Below are 14,383 nucleotides of genomic sequence, written 5' to 3' on the forward strand. Positions count from 1 at the left end.
CAGGTCCCCGCCCACCGCAAGCAAGGCGCAGAAGCGGGCCGGGGACGGGGGCGAGGGGGGGGGGAGAAGGCCTAAATGCTGCGCGTGCGCACTGAGGCACTAGAGGGTGGAGGTAACACTTGCTCTTCAAGGTCTTAGGCAACCGGAGCACGCGACCTTTCTCCGGAGCGCGACCCGAAACCCTCCAGGCTTGCAGACTTGACGGTCCACGTCCTTGTACTTTCACAAACGTCTCTTCCAAAGTTCATTCTCGCAGAGCCCAGACTCTTGCTTTGCGTCCACGATGAGCAACATGACCCAGAATCTACGGGAAATAATGAAGGTTATGTTCAAAGTTCCCGGTTTTGATAGAGTTTTGGAAAAGGTATTGTAAGGCGAAGCTTCTGGTGATGGGGACGAACCTAATAAAACACCTTAGTGGCCTGTCAAATGCAGGGGAAGTGCGTAGATTCTCATCGAAACGTAAATAAGCTTGTTTGGTTTTTCAAACCAGCAAACTGTTGGAATGCGCCGAGGAAAGTCTGTATGTACCATTAACGAGACACTGGAGTCTGCAGGACTAGTATATGGGAATTATTTCTTGTGAGGTATAAGCTCCAAGTACGTTTGAGGTGCAGAAGTGAATGAGGGAACAACCTGTACCTGTGTTGTGTTTCTTGGTCTTTCTGTGTAACAGGTTGTCTGAAAACTCATGTAGGCTGATCTAGAATGCTACAGAGCTAACCAGGACCAGTGCCTGCACCCTGTCATTCCACATGAACTAATATACTTTATTATTTTCCAGACTTTATAGAAAGCCATTGTGTTTTATAGGAAACAATCCTTAATAAGTATCAGTAGCAGAAGTCAAGCGTGTGGTATTGTTGAAAAGACACTTAACCTGGGAACTTGGAGACTTTTTAATAAGTGTTTTAATGCATGTACGTCTATTTTTCTGATTAAGAAAGAATACTTGGAAATTTAAAAAGAATGTGGGTGTGAAATATAAATATTAGTCAACTACAGGCATTCGAAATCTTTCTCCTGAACACCCCTTCTCGGGTTGTTTAAGTATGTTCATAAAGTATCAAAAGTAGGAAATAACACTTAGGTAAATGTATTTAATGTTTGCCAATAGGAAATATTTTTAAAAAACAAGGGCATCATTTGACAGTGACTTTTGGAAAGATAATATTACCTAAAAAGAATTTTATTGACCAAAGAGGGAATTTTAATTCTTTTTTTTTAGAAAAACAAAACAAAACCATCTTTCTGAGAATTGGGATGTAGTTAATAGCAAGCTTGCAGGCAGGAGTCCTTCATTGGTAGGGTTCCATAGCTACTTCTCCTTAAGCTTTCCTCACCCTTGTGGGTAGTATAATATTTGGAATATTTGTTTTTTTTTTCTATTTAAACAGGGTCTCTCTGTGTAACCTTAACTGTCCCAGAACTTGATATGTGGATATGATCTCACAGAGGTTCATTGGCCTCTTGGGTGCTGGGATAAATGGTGTGTGCCACCACGATTGACTGTTTTGTGTGAGATAATTTTGACATTGGTTTGATTGCCTTTGAGTAACTAGTTAAAATTCTCATTCCTAAGTCCAGCTTGGTGGTACCTGCCTGTAATCTCAGGATAAGGGAGGCTGATATAGGCCAGTGTGTAAGCTAGTTCCATAAACAAATCCCTACTACCCCCACCAAAAAATAAATTATTTTTTAAAAAAAGCTATTTTTAAACACTTATTTTTTAAAAAATCAGCATAAATTTCGCATTTATAGTATGAATGGCCACACTGCACAAGTCTTTATAGGTAGCAGCTAGTGGCTGTTAAGCCACACGGGTTGATAAAATAAAATAAAATAGTCATTGAATGGTTGATAATTTGATTTACAACAGATAAAAGGTCATGTGGGATGAGAAGCTAAGACTAAAGTATATATTTTTGTATAGTGGTTTGTATATGTATATGTGTGGGCTTTGTGGTTTCCTTTGTTTTGTTTGAGACAGGATCCTGACTGGGCTAGAACTTGTATTGACCTTCCATGCCTCTGTCTCCTGGTGTGCTGGTACTACTCATGTGCTGTTACCAAAGGTCCATAAAAGATTGCTATACTTGCTAATTTTGCAATGACTTCGGCATCCTGGTCAAGTCTAACTGCCTTGATTTCATAAGCAAAACAAAATACCTAACACTTCCCTTTCCAATTCTTTGTCCTCATGTGTCTCGGCCAGTAGAATGCTTGCCTAACATGTACAAACCCCTGGATTACATCTCTAATGTCACAGAAAATCAGATGTGATAGGATACTCATGTAATCCCAGGAGCATACAGGCAAGTAGAGACAGAAAGGTCAGAAGTTCAAAATTGTCCTCAGCTTCATACCTAGTTCAAGGCCAACCTGAATTACATAAGAGGCCTTGTCTCAAAAGAAGAAATATAAAAGAAATTATGTCTACATAAAACATGTTTTCCTACCATGTAACTTCCCTGGGGAAACATGAACAAATATCTATTCACCCCAGGTAGGGTACCAACAATGGGCCTGCTAACATAGTGAACTAGTGAGTGTTTTAGAGTCCAGATCACTCGGAGGCAAGTGGATCACTGAAAAGCCCACCCCTCCTTGAGTGGGACTTAATAATGCCGTGTCTCTGAAGTGCCATACTTGCAGAGGCAACCCGGCTAGCAGGAAGCTGTCTTCCCTCCGTTCTTGCAAGTTTTGTTTGCTTCCAAAAATGGAGTCTTTCAAAATTTTCCAAATCATCTAATTAGTGGGAGGCTTTGGAAATCCAGTCACAAGGGCATACAGTTTACACACCATGTTAGTAGAATCAGACATACTACCACATGTTGGTGAATAAACCTGGGCTTCACAACGCATTCAAACCAGAGCCTGCAAAAGAGCTTCCAGCCAGATGCAGGACAGAAGTCCTTGACCTTGCCTTCCTTTTAGAAAGATTATTCCATGTTGTAGATAACGTGGACTTTATTCTAACACCCTCTTTATAGGGACATTTGAGTATGAAGAGTGCTGGAATTCTCTTTAGTGCTTATAACGTTTTAGGTTCTGCAAATAAAGCAAGAGACTTTCTAGATTCCAACCAGAGGCTTGGATATTTTCATCAGCCTTCTCTGGCTGCCTCCTTTGGAGACCTATCCAAGGACACATTTACAGTAATTCATAGATTCTAGTTGGCCTTTTCAATTCTAAAATTGAGCACTACTTCATTATATAAAGCAGCATGTTTTCTGAAACATTTTTGTTCATCGATTATTTTTTGAGAACTTCAAAAGGAATGTATTTTGATCGTACTCACTCCCTTGTTCTCCCCTAACTCCTCCCAGATCCACTTCCTGCTGCCTCTCAATTTGATGCTCCTTTTTTGTTTTATTTTGTTTTGGATTGGTTTTACCAATTCAGGGTCTTTCTGTGTAACAGCCTTGGGTATCCTGGAACTCAACTTTGTAGATCAGGCTGGCCACAAACTCACAGAGATCTGCCTGCCCCTGCCTCCTGAGAGTTAGGATTAAAGGCTTTTGCTACTGGGCCTGGCAGCCTTTTTTGTTATTTTTTGCAACTTTAGTGAAGGCTGTCCTGGAGCCCCCTGAGAAGTCTAGGCTGTAGTCTTGACATTGAACTCAGAGATCCTTCTGTCTCTGTCTCCCAAGTGCTGAAATTAAAGGCATGCAGCATCATAACCAGCTTTAAAAAAAACAAAACAAACAAACAAAAAACCATTAAGTCCAGTTTTATGCTGTCCATATACTCCTGAGTGTGGGGCCATCTGCTGGAGTGTAACTGGAGTTTACCCTCCCTCGGAAGTAGTCACCTCTCAAGAACTCCTCAGCTGGGGTGGAGACTCATGAGCCACTTTCCTCCACGCTGCAGTGCTAACCAACTCGATTCTGTGAAGGACTTACTCTGACACCCACCACTGCTGAGTTCATGAGTACATTGACTCTGTCCTGTGGGGAAGACACTTGTACTTTAGAGACTTTTTTTTTTAAATCACAGTTTTAATGGAATAAGAAACAGAGCTGTTCTGACATCTAATGGGCAGAGACTAGAAGTGGTGATCAATAGCCCACAGTGCACAACTTTGCACCTCAGCGCCCCCGTCACAAAGAATTACCCAGTCCACGTGGCAGCAGAGCTAAGGTGGAGGAATCTTGACTTAGGCTGTTCTGAATTAAATACTTTGCCTTGAGTCCAAACTGGTTCCATTGCTAAACTGTCTTTTCTAAATATATGCTGTGTCCTTACCCTAACACCTCATATATTGGCACGTGAGAGACTGTACCTTTCCCCTAAATCTCAGGTTACCAGTTGCTATCTAAGGACGTGGGGCTGTTACACAGTGGGAAGTGCACACACGAGGCCCTGGGTTCAGCTCAGTACCAACAAATAACTGATTCTGTATATTATTTTTCGTTAGCTGGCATATCACTCCTGGACCATGGACCATCTTAGTATTTTATGAAAGAAGGTTGACCCTCTGGTCATGTAAATGTGACACCAGAGACTTAAGGCAAGCAATACTTTAGGTTTCCGAAGTTTTTATTTTGTGAGGATTTGTGTATGTCTGTGTATGAATATGTGCTTGTGAGAGCAGTTTCCATGGAGGCCACAGAAGGTATTGGATCCTCTGGAGCTGGAGTTATAGGCAAGTACGCCTTGGGTATTGGGAACTGCACGCTTGACTTCTGGAAGAACAATGCCCATTCTTTTTTTTTTTTTTTTTCTTTTTTTCCGGAGCTGGGGACCAAACCCAGGGCCTTGCACTTGCTAGGCAAGCGCTCTACCACTGAGCTAAATCCCCAACCCCTTCAATGCCCATTCTTAACAGCTGAGCCATCTCTCCAGCCCTGTACTTGAAATTTTTGAGATAGGGTCTCATGCATCCTGGCTTTGAACTCACTTGCTCTGTAGCTGAGGATGACCTCGAACTAACTCTTGAAATCAGCCTGCCTCCATCTCCAAATGCCAGGATTATAGGTGAATTACCGAGCCCAGCATGTTGGAAATCAGTGAATCAAGCATCGATGTTATTAGGCAGATCACTGGGAAAATAAATGAAGGAAGAGGACTATGCTTGTCACTCAAACATGGCTATCTGTAATAGCATTTGAGGTTAGATGGTGAAGTGGGTGGAGCTTGAAAATGGTGTAACAGCATGAGTCCTATATATTTAACCCATGAGTAGATAAGGTGCTGGCAAGAGACTTCACACTGAAGGCCACATAGAAAGAAACAGAAGATTGTGTGTGCATGTGCATGTGGAAGGCTTCTTTTTTCTTTTGAAGCAGGGGTCTTACTGTGTAGCCCAGGCTAACTGTGGACTCACAGTTCCACCTGCCTCTGCCTCCTGGGATCAATGGTATCCACAACATAGCCCAGCTGAAACGATGTTTTTAATAAACTGAAGAGTCCAGTGTGTCAGAGTTGACTTAGTTCATGCCAACCTACAGAAGTCATTCAACTCCTGGCATTTTGGGAATGGAACAGACTTGGGCTCCAAGCAGAGGCAGGAGGTTTGTTCCAAGTCCAGCCCAGCTCAAGCCTGAGCTATATGGTGAAAACCTGTCACTAAATAAATACATAAACAAACAAGAACACTGCAAGACACTGACTGAAAGTGAACACAGCGAAGTTCTGGAGTGAAAAATCTGTCACCAGCTTTGCTCTTGTCATCTTAGCCAAAGCAACGCTCCAGACTCAAAGAGAATGTGTTTGTTGTTTGTTTCTCAAGACACTTTCTCTATGTAGCCCTGGCTCTCCTGGAACTCACTGGGTAGACCAGACTAGCCTGGAACTCACAGAGATCTTACCTGTCTGCCTGTACCTCGAAAGTGCTGGAGTTAAAGGTGAAAGGGAACTTTTAAGGACTAAGCTTTTAAAGAGCTGGCATGTATTAGAAAGACAAAAGCAACCTGCAAGTTGTCCTGTCCACAGGCACTCTGACATATGCATACAAACCAATGAGTAAAATACAACGTTTAAAGAACAAACCTCCAGGAACTGCTCAGATTTCATGACTGTCTGGCTTTTTCCTGTCTTCGATAACTGGCCTGTATAAGAATTTCAGGTATCGTTTTCCTATAAGCCTTTCCTAATCCCTCATAAGAACACAGCTTTGAAAGTGAGGTACATTAAAACAAGGAAATAAAGGCTTCCTTTACTTTAAAACGTATCTACTTCCAAGAAATCTGTATCAGACTAGTCATGGTGGCACACACCTATGATCTCAACAATCAGGAGGCTGAAAGAGATGATCTTGAGTTTGAAGGCAGCCTGAGCAACACAGTAAGACCTCCTCTAAAAGAAAAGAGAGAGGAGGCAGGGAAGCAAACCTCCATTCATGTGGTCAACAGTAACTTCCCACTGCTGACTTTACATGCCTGACTTTAAGACTGAGCTCTCCAAAAGCAGGCTCTCCAAAATCTCAATCACGTAGTTGGGGCTGGTGGCACATCTGGAAGGTAGACAAGAGGATCAGGAGCTCAAGGTCATCCTCATCTCTGACTCCTTGAGACTTAATCTCCAAACAAAAACGAAACTCATTCCTTTGGCCCTGCCAATCCTTTACTTAAAGATTCAGTGTTGAGTATAGCTCACTGACAGAATACCTGGTCAGCATATATAATAAGGCCCTGAGCTACATTCTGGGCCTCCCTGCTATGTAGTATTGGTTTGTGAGAACATCCTGTGACTGGGCCCTTTACTATAATATAAACAAGCAACCCTGAGTTTTTTCCTTTTTAATTACCAGTTGTATAAAACACAGCATTGTTTGAGGTGGCTTATATTGTTTCAGGCTCCCCCCCCCCCTTTATGGTCTTTGTAGAATAAAAACTAGTAGAAGCTACGTAGCCTTTAATTTTTAAGTCATTGATTGGAATTCAGGAATTGTAGAGTGTGCCTATAAGCCCAACACAGGGTGGAGGCTGGGGTGTGTGGGGAAAGGTTTCTGAGAGATAGAGTCAGACTGGACTGTCTCAAAAATTAAAATATTAATGACAGGAGGTGTGATGGCGTGTGTATCCTCAGCACAGGGAATGGCACTATTAGGATTTGTGCCCTTGTTGGAGTAGGTGTGTCACTGTGGGCATGGGCTTAAGACCCTCATCATAGTTGCCTGGAAGCCAGTCTTCCACCAACAGTGTTCAGATGAAGATGTAGAATGCTCAGCTCTGCCTGCACCATGCCTGCCTGGATGCTGCCATGCTCCTATCTTTTTTTTTTTTTTTTTTTTTTTTTTGGTTCTTTTTTTCGGAGCTGGGGACCGAACCCAGAGCCTTGCGCTTCCTAGGTAAGGGCTCTACCACTGAGCTAAATCCCCAGCCCCGCCATGCTCCTATCTTGATGATAATGGACTGAACCTCTGAACCTGTAAGCCAGCCCCAATTAAAGTTGTCTTTTATAAGACTTGCCATGGTCATGGTGTCTGTTCACAGCAGTAAAACCCTAAGACAGGAGGTATGTGGAGGTGACATACCTGGAACAAATCTCAGATCTCACATATGAAGTGACCCTGAAATGGACTACTGAGTATATCAGCAAAATAGAAGTTATCCGCATAGTGTTTAACAACTATATATCACATAGTCAACATTTTTGTCAAGCCACATGTACTACAGAGGTCCCAGGATATTAGAGGCGAAAATGTCCTGCAGTCCAGTGAATACATAAATGAAGAAATAAAAGAAGAAAACTGTAGAAAAAAACCTCTAAGAAAATTCACAGTAAAGCGATTGAAAAATTTTCTGCTCTCAGCAAATCCTTAAAAAGAGAAAAATGAGGGTACTGAGGAATTATAGCTCAAGTGGTAGACTGCCTGGCCTGCACAAAACCCTGGGTTTAGTCCCCAGTACTGTATACTCCGGGCAACTGGGCATGGTGGGCCCAGCTGTAATCCGAGCACTCAGAAGGTAGAGGCAAGCTCAGAAAGAAGTTAGAGGTCATTATACATTTGTCTGGGAAAAACAAAAATGTGGTCTTGATAGCGAAAGATTTTGATAGAGGAATGTTCCCAGTGTATGACCTGCTTGCAAGCAAATCTGTGATGTGGGGAAAGGAAGAGGGAGAGAACAAGCCGGTTCATGGTGGCACATACCTGCAGTTTCTGAAGCAGGTGCTGGAGGAGGGAAACAAACCATGCCTGCCACCATAGACAGACCTCTGAAAGGACTTCAGAGGGAACACTGCCTTTCCATGTTTGTATCTTTTGTACAGTGTTCTCCATTCTACCTTGGAAATCGGAATTCAAGCAGAATTTCACTTGGCCGAATTCTATTGTTTCACTTCTGCATTCTGTTTAAATGGGATTCTGATTTAAGCTTACTAACACTCATAACCTGATGAATGACTAAACGTGTTTAAGTTGTTTTCAACTATTCATTGATTTATGCAGAAAACTACCCTGCTTATATAAAAATTTAAACCTTTTTATGGGTAATTATAAGATGACAGATTCTGGGAGTCAGTTGATAGAAAAGGTTCAAAGAGCCAGGCCTGTGATGCCATGATTCAGGAGGCTAGGGCAAGAGGACATTGAGTTTAAAGCTAACCAGGACTACATAGACTCTGTCTCAATATTAATATTAAATAAATATTCAGAAGTCATCAGGAGGGGTTGGGGGGATGGCTTAGCTGTTATGAGCACTTGTCACTCTTGCAAAGGACCTGGGTATGGTTCCCATTTCCCATCCCCACATAGTGACTCACCACCATCTATAACCTGGGGATTTTCTGACTAAATGGGCAGCAGGCATACTCGTAATGCAGACTCACACAAGACATTCAATTACAAAAATAGTAAATTTAAGTATTGAAAAATACATTAGGAGGTCCTGGTATGCACAACACTGATTTTTTTAATATTTATTTTATGTGTACATTTTCCTATGGAGGTACCTGTGGAGACCAGAAGAATCTTCTGAAGCTGCAGTCGCAGGCGGTCGTGAGCTGCTCTGTGGGCACTAAGAATGAAACTTGGGCCCTCCGCAAGAATATCAAATGTTCTTACCTGCTGGGCTATCTCTCAGCCCACTGATCTGAACTCTGCAAAGTGAGGAGGAGCAAAAAGAAAAACTCAAAACAAACAAACAAAACATTGGTTTGGGTTTGTTTGTTCGTTGGTTTTCTCTCTAAAACCAACTTGTGTTCCTGGCATACAGACCCAGAATCAGTGGTCCAGTTCTCAGCAGGCAGGAATCTGAGGGTGAGGGATCTGTGACACTCCTGTCACAGGTCACTCTGAAAGTTGGACTCTGTCAGAGGTTGAGCTAGAAAATAAGCTGTTCTAATCCAAAGAATTAAGTAAACAAAAATAAAAGCTATTTATACAAATGCTAATTTCTACCATTAACTGGCAAGTTAAGTGGATTTTGGAGCCCACCTTTTTAGGCAGATTCTGTTTCTGCAAATGACTTTTTAAAGACAATATCTTAGAGCTGGACATACACGCAAACAAAATACACACACACACACACACACACACACACACACACACACACACACACACGCACTTTAGTTAAAGACCAAGGAGCTGGAGAGACAGCTCTGTGGCTTAAACCACATGCTACTCTTGCTGAAGACCTGACTTTGGTTCCCAGCACCAAGGTTGGGTATGGCTTACAACTGTAACTCCATCTCCAGACTGTCTGACACCCTGTTCTGGGCTCGGAACCTACATGCATATGCATATGCTTGCAGACCCACACATAGAAGCATAATTTTAAATAAAATACCTATTTTTAAAGAACTCACTGTTGTAGCCCCCCTCACCTTGATTCAGCAAGTCCTCCTCCCTTGGCATGCATGCTAGAGTCGCAGGTGTGTGCCTCTGTACCAAGCTTCCTGCTTCAAGATCATTCTTGCCATGCACTTTGTATTTGAGCTATTCTAATACAACAGGATTAATGTTCGATTTTTTTTCTTTTTACATTTATAACTTAGGTGACACTTGTCTCTGCTGCTCCTGAAAAGCTAATCTGTGAAATGAAAGTGGAGGAGCAGCACACTAATAAGTTTGGTACTCTCCACGGCGGCTTGACGGCAACCCTTGTGGACAGCATATCCACCATGGCTCTAATGTGCACAGAAAGAGGGGCACCCGGAGTCAGTATTGACATGAACATAACGTATGTACCCAGATGCCATCCCAGAGGAGTTAAAAAAAAAACCCTGATACTCATTTCAGATAACTTACACTGTATTGTTTAAAGGATAATGACAAAAATCTGTACATTTTTGGGGACAGGTGTCCCTTTTTGTCAACTGTTTTCTCCACAGTTGTTTAAACTCATGATTTATAACTTTGATAGAGTCCTTAAAAGTATCACTTGTAAGCACATTCCTTTGGTCCCAGCAGAAACAGGCAGATCTCTGGGTTCAAGGACAGTTTTGTCTACAAAATGAGTTCCAGGAGAGCCAAAGCTACACAGAGAAATCCTTTCTCAAAAACAAAACAAATCAAAAGGCTATCACTTATGCCAGCACTTGGGAGGCAGAGACAGGTGAACCTCTGAGTTCTATCCAGGCCGATTGGTTTAAAAGCATCGAAACTGAAAAAGAAGTATCACTAATTAGCAAGATGTGGTGCTTTAATCCCAACACTTGGTAGAGACAGAGGATCAGAGGAGGTCAAAGCCATCCCTCCGCTATGTGAAACCCGGTGTTCCCCACTCCTATCCACACCCAGCCCCAAGAAAAGTGTGAATGGCACCTGGAGGAAGGTTTTTGCCAGTTTCCATGTATCACCAAAGTCTTGCAACAAGGTGAGCACAGGTGCCAAGAAGGGATCCTGAATATCTCCTGTGACTACTGTTTAAATGACACTGTAGTGTGTGCTCTAGACCTCAGCCTGTCACTATTGGAAATAGTGTAGAAGCCATTATTCCAAAATGGAAAATTTGAGTTCTAAAGCTAGGCTGGCAGCTCATGTCTGTAATCCCAGCACTTGGGAGGTTGAAGCAAGAGAACCTTCAGTTCAAGGTTAGCCTAGGCTACAAAACAAGATCCAGTTTCAAAAAAACCTCAAACCATATCAGTTTCTCTTAAGCCTGGGAGTAAACTGAGAGTTCAGTAAGGAAATCACAGGACAGCGTATAGAAGACAAGATGGACAGCAAAGGGCCTGTGCTGAGCCACGTTCAGTGCGCCTTACTTCACCTTGTGTAGTGAACGAGCCCAATCGGAGATATGTTTGCTTGAGGACTCTTAAATGGGTGGAAGCGGTGGAGAGATAGTTCAGTGGTTAAGAGCTTAACGTTCTTGTACAGGACCTGAATTTGGTTCCTAGCACCCACATCAAGCAGACTGACTGACACCTCTGGCCTCCTTGGACAATTATATGCACACATCCACACAGGTAGACGCATAATTAAGATAAGACGAGCTGGTGGATAAGATCATAAACAACTTGTGAGGCCAGAGAGCTGATTTAGTGGGTAAGAGCCAAACCTGATAACATGAGGTCGAACCCCGGAACTCACATAGAAGGAGAAAACTGACGTCAAGTTTCATGCTGACCTTTACTCAAACACCATGATGTGTACAAACACACACAAAATAAATGCAAATGTAATAATTAAAATAGCAATTGCTTGTGAAGTAGATCTTGACCTGCATGTTTTAGATAAGGGGCCTGAGCATTTGTAGATTTGCTATAGCATCCTCATGAATACAGGACAGCTGTATATGCCATTTCTGATGGCTAGAAACTTCATATTTGATGTGTATGTATCAGAGTACATGCATGTATACCACATACATACAGGAGCCAGAGGTTGGAAGAATCGTCCAGCAGATCCCCTGGAACTAGAGTTACAGAGAGTTGGGGGCTGCCACTGTGGGTGCTGGGAATTGAACATGGATCTTCTAGAGCAGCCAGTCCTTTCACTGCTGGGCCATCTCTCTAGCCCACTCCTTGTAGCTCTTATACTGTCATTTTGCAGTTGAATAAAGTATGCCAGTGAGCTATAGACACCCAGATACTTCACTTAGGAAACTAAGCAGACTAAATGAAAGCTAGAGGTATTGTTCAATGGTTTCAAATAAATATAAAATAGAAAACTTTTTTAAAGGCATAGAAATACCATTTTTATGTGAAAAAAAAAAAACCACATGGATAAATGAAGGATGGATCAGGTAGAATCTCATGCAGCCCAGCCATTTGGATTTGGTACCAAAATTACTCGTAGGTTACACAGGAAAGCTGCTAGGAGTTTGTCACAGTCTTTCAACAGTTCCTTGCCATTAACTGTATTTAAACCTGTTTTCTTTCAAGGTACATGTCACCTGCTAAGATCGGAGAAGAAATAGTGATCACAGCACATATTCTGAAGCAAGGAAGAACGCTGGCATTTGCCTCAGTGGATCTGACCAACAAGGCCACAGGAAAATTAATAGCACAAGGCAGACACACAAAGCATCTGGGAAACTGAGAACATCGGGATGACCTGAAGACGCCCAACAATGCCGAGTATAGTATATTTCAATTTTCTGAAATAAATGATCAAAACCAGAAGTAGCAAAGGAAGTATTTTCTTTTTTTTGGGGGGGGGGGAGCCCTAAGAAACCAAAATGAAACCAGTATGAAAGTTGGGAGGGGCTTTTATTTCTTCTGAAAACAGAGTCTCAGACTGTCCTGGAATTATGAAGACCAGGCTGGCCTGTAACTCAGAGCTCTGCTTTCCTGTCTCTGAGTCCTGGAACTAAAAGGGTGCACTACACCACCGAGGTGGGTGCATCTTTTTCTTTTAAAGCATCTTGTTTAGGTGAGGTGCCTGATAATTGGATAAAGTTCTTGGCTCAGTGTTTTTGGTTTTGGTGGTTTGAGTCTGGCTTTGTAGCACCAGGATGGTCTTGAGCTCAGTCTTCTGCTTCAGCCTCCTGAGTGCTAGGATTATAGGTAGGGACCACCTTTGTGCCTAGCTAGTTTGTTTTGGGTCCAGTGAGACTTTTTTTGGTTTTTAACTTTTTATTCGTTTCCAGTTCCATATCATACACCCCAGTCCTGCTCTCCCCCTCTTCACCCTTGCAGCCTCCCACCCAAAATAACACACACACAAACCAACAAAGCATAGAAAACATGGAAGCTGTAGTATGTCAGTGTGTCCCACTGTCCACACATCACTTGGTCTGGTTTGAGGTCTCTGGCTTCTGTGACACCATCAATATTGGATCCTCATCTGGACTCCTCCCAGTTCTCCTGTTGTTAGTGTGTCATGGGATCCTGCAGCTTTGGATCAACAAGACTGTCCCTTTCACACATCCTAACCATTTGAAGATGGTATAAATTTTGGGGTGGGTCAATTCAGTCCTGGATCTGGGCCTAGGCAGTGGCTTAGCTGGTCAGCTCTCACCAGCACAAACTCTCTATCTAGTACAGCTAGGCCACTCAATGGCGCCATCTACAGGAGACAGGGCCTGCTCACCTGCACCCATACCTCCAGAACCAGCTCTACTGTGCTGCTCAGTCAAGAGGTGGGGCCCACTAACCCAAATGCTGCAGACTGTGAGGGGCTGGCCCACCAGAGCCTCTGTCATCAGGACCAGCTCCATTATGTTGCCCAGTTGAGGTGCAGGGCCTGCTCTCCCAGTGCTACAGCCAGTAATGGGGCAGGGATAGGTCTCATGACCCTAGGGCCACTCACCCAACCTCACTACAGCTCACCCCCCACCCCACCCCACAGCTCTACCATGCTGCCCAGACAAAATGCAAGGCTTGCACTACAGGCAGCAAAGAGCAGGGCCAGCTCACCCACTTTCAGGACCCCAGGATTGCTGCAGGTGAGGGGAAAGGGAAGGCATCAACACTACACATGTCACATCATGGCAGATGAGTGGCTGGGCCAGCTACCTCTTTTGCCCTCAGGGTGGTTCACTTGTCCTCCACTCCCCTGCAACCAGTGTTGGGTTTGCTGTGCTGTCCAGGCAAGGTGCTGCAGCTCTGAGAGGCAGGGATAGCGCTCCCAAGCTCATGACCAGTGTGCAGCTTTCCTGACTGCCTGAGGTGGTGAGGAATGGGGTGTTCAGTGTTTTTAGAACGGGTAAAGAAGCTAGGAGGATACTCTAAAACCGAGTCTGGTATTGAACTAGATAAACTGCTAGATGTCACACCTCAGAAATGCCTTGCAGGTGTAAAGGTTGTTAGCTCCCAGCATACTTTTTGGAGGAGCCACTTGGTTCAGATAGTAGCCTTCTTCACGTGGTGGAAGGGGGAGTTAGCAGAGAAGACTCCACCTCCAAAAACCATTACCTGGGGCCTAAGAGTTTAGAAGACACAGGCATCCAACATAGCAATAATCGATCCTTAGTGAAATTTTAGGTCTTTCTCAGCTATAAAATACTGTGCCATTATTTCCCACTTTTATAAGAGACAGGATTATCAACTA

General features: G+C 43.2%; 1 protein-coding gene across 1 annotated transcript; it reads left to right on the forward strand.

Moving 5' to 3' along the window:
• The first annotated feature begins 49 nt into the window (after window positions 1–49).
• On the forward strand, window positions 50–12,518 carry Acot13 (acyl-CoA thioesterase 13). Its single transcript, NM_001106111.1, is given in 3 exon segments — window positions 50–364; window positions 9,943–10,127; window positions 12,274–12,518. Coding segments are annotated over 3 exon segments (423 nt in total). The 5' UTR covers window positions 50–283; the 3' UTR covers window positions 12,431–12,518.
• The last annotated feature ends 1,865 nt before the right edge of the window (window positions 12,519–14,383 follow it).

This window comes from Rattus norvegicus, chromosome 17, assembly GCF_021556685.1.
Source record: "Rattus norvegicus strain SHRSP/BbbUtx chromosome 17, alternate assembly SHRSP_T2T, whole genome shotgun sequence".
In the NCBI taxonomy this organism is placed as follows: Eukaryota; Metazoa; Chordata; class Mammalia; order Rodentia; family Muridae; genus Rattus; species Rattus norvegicus.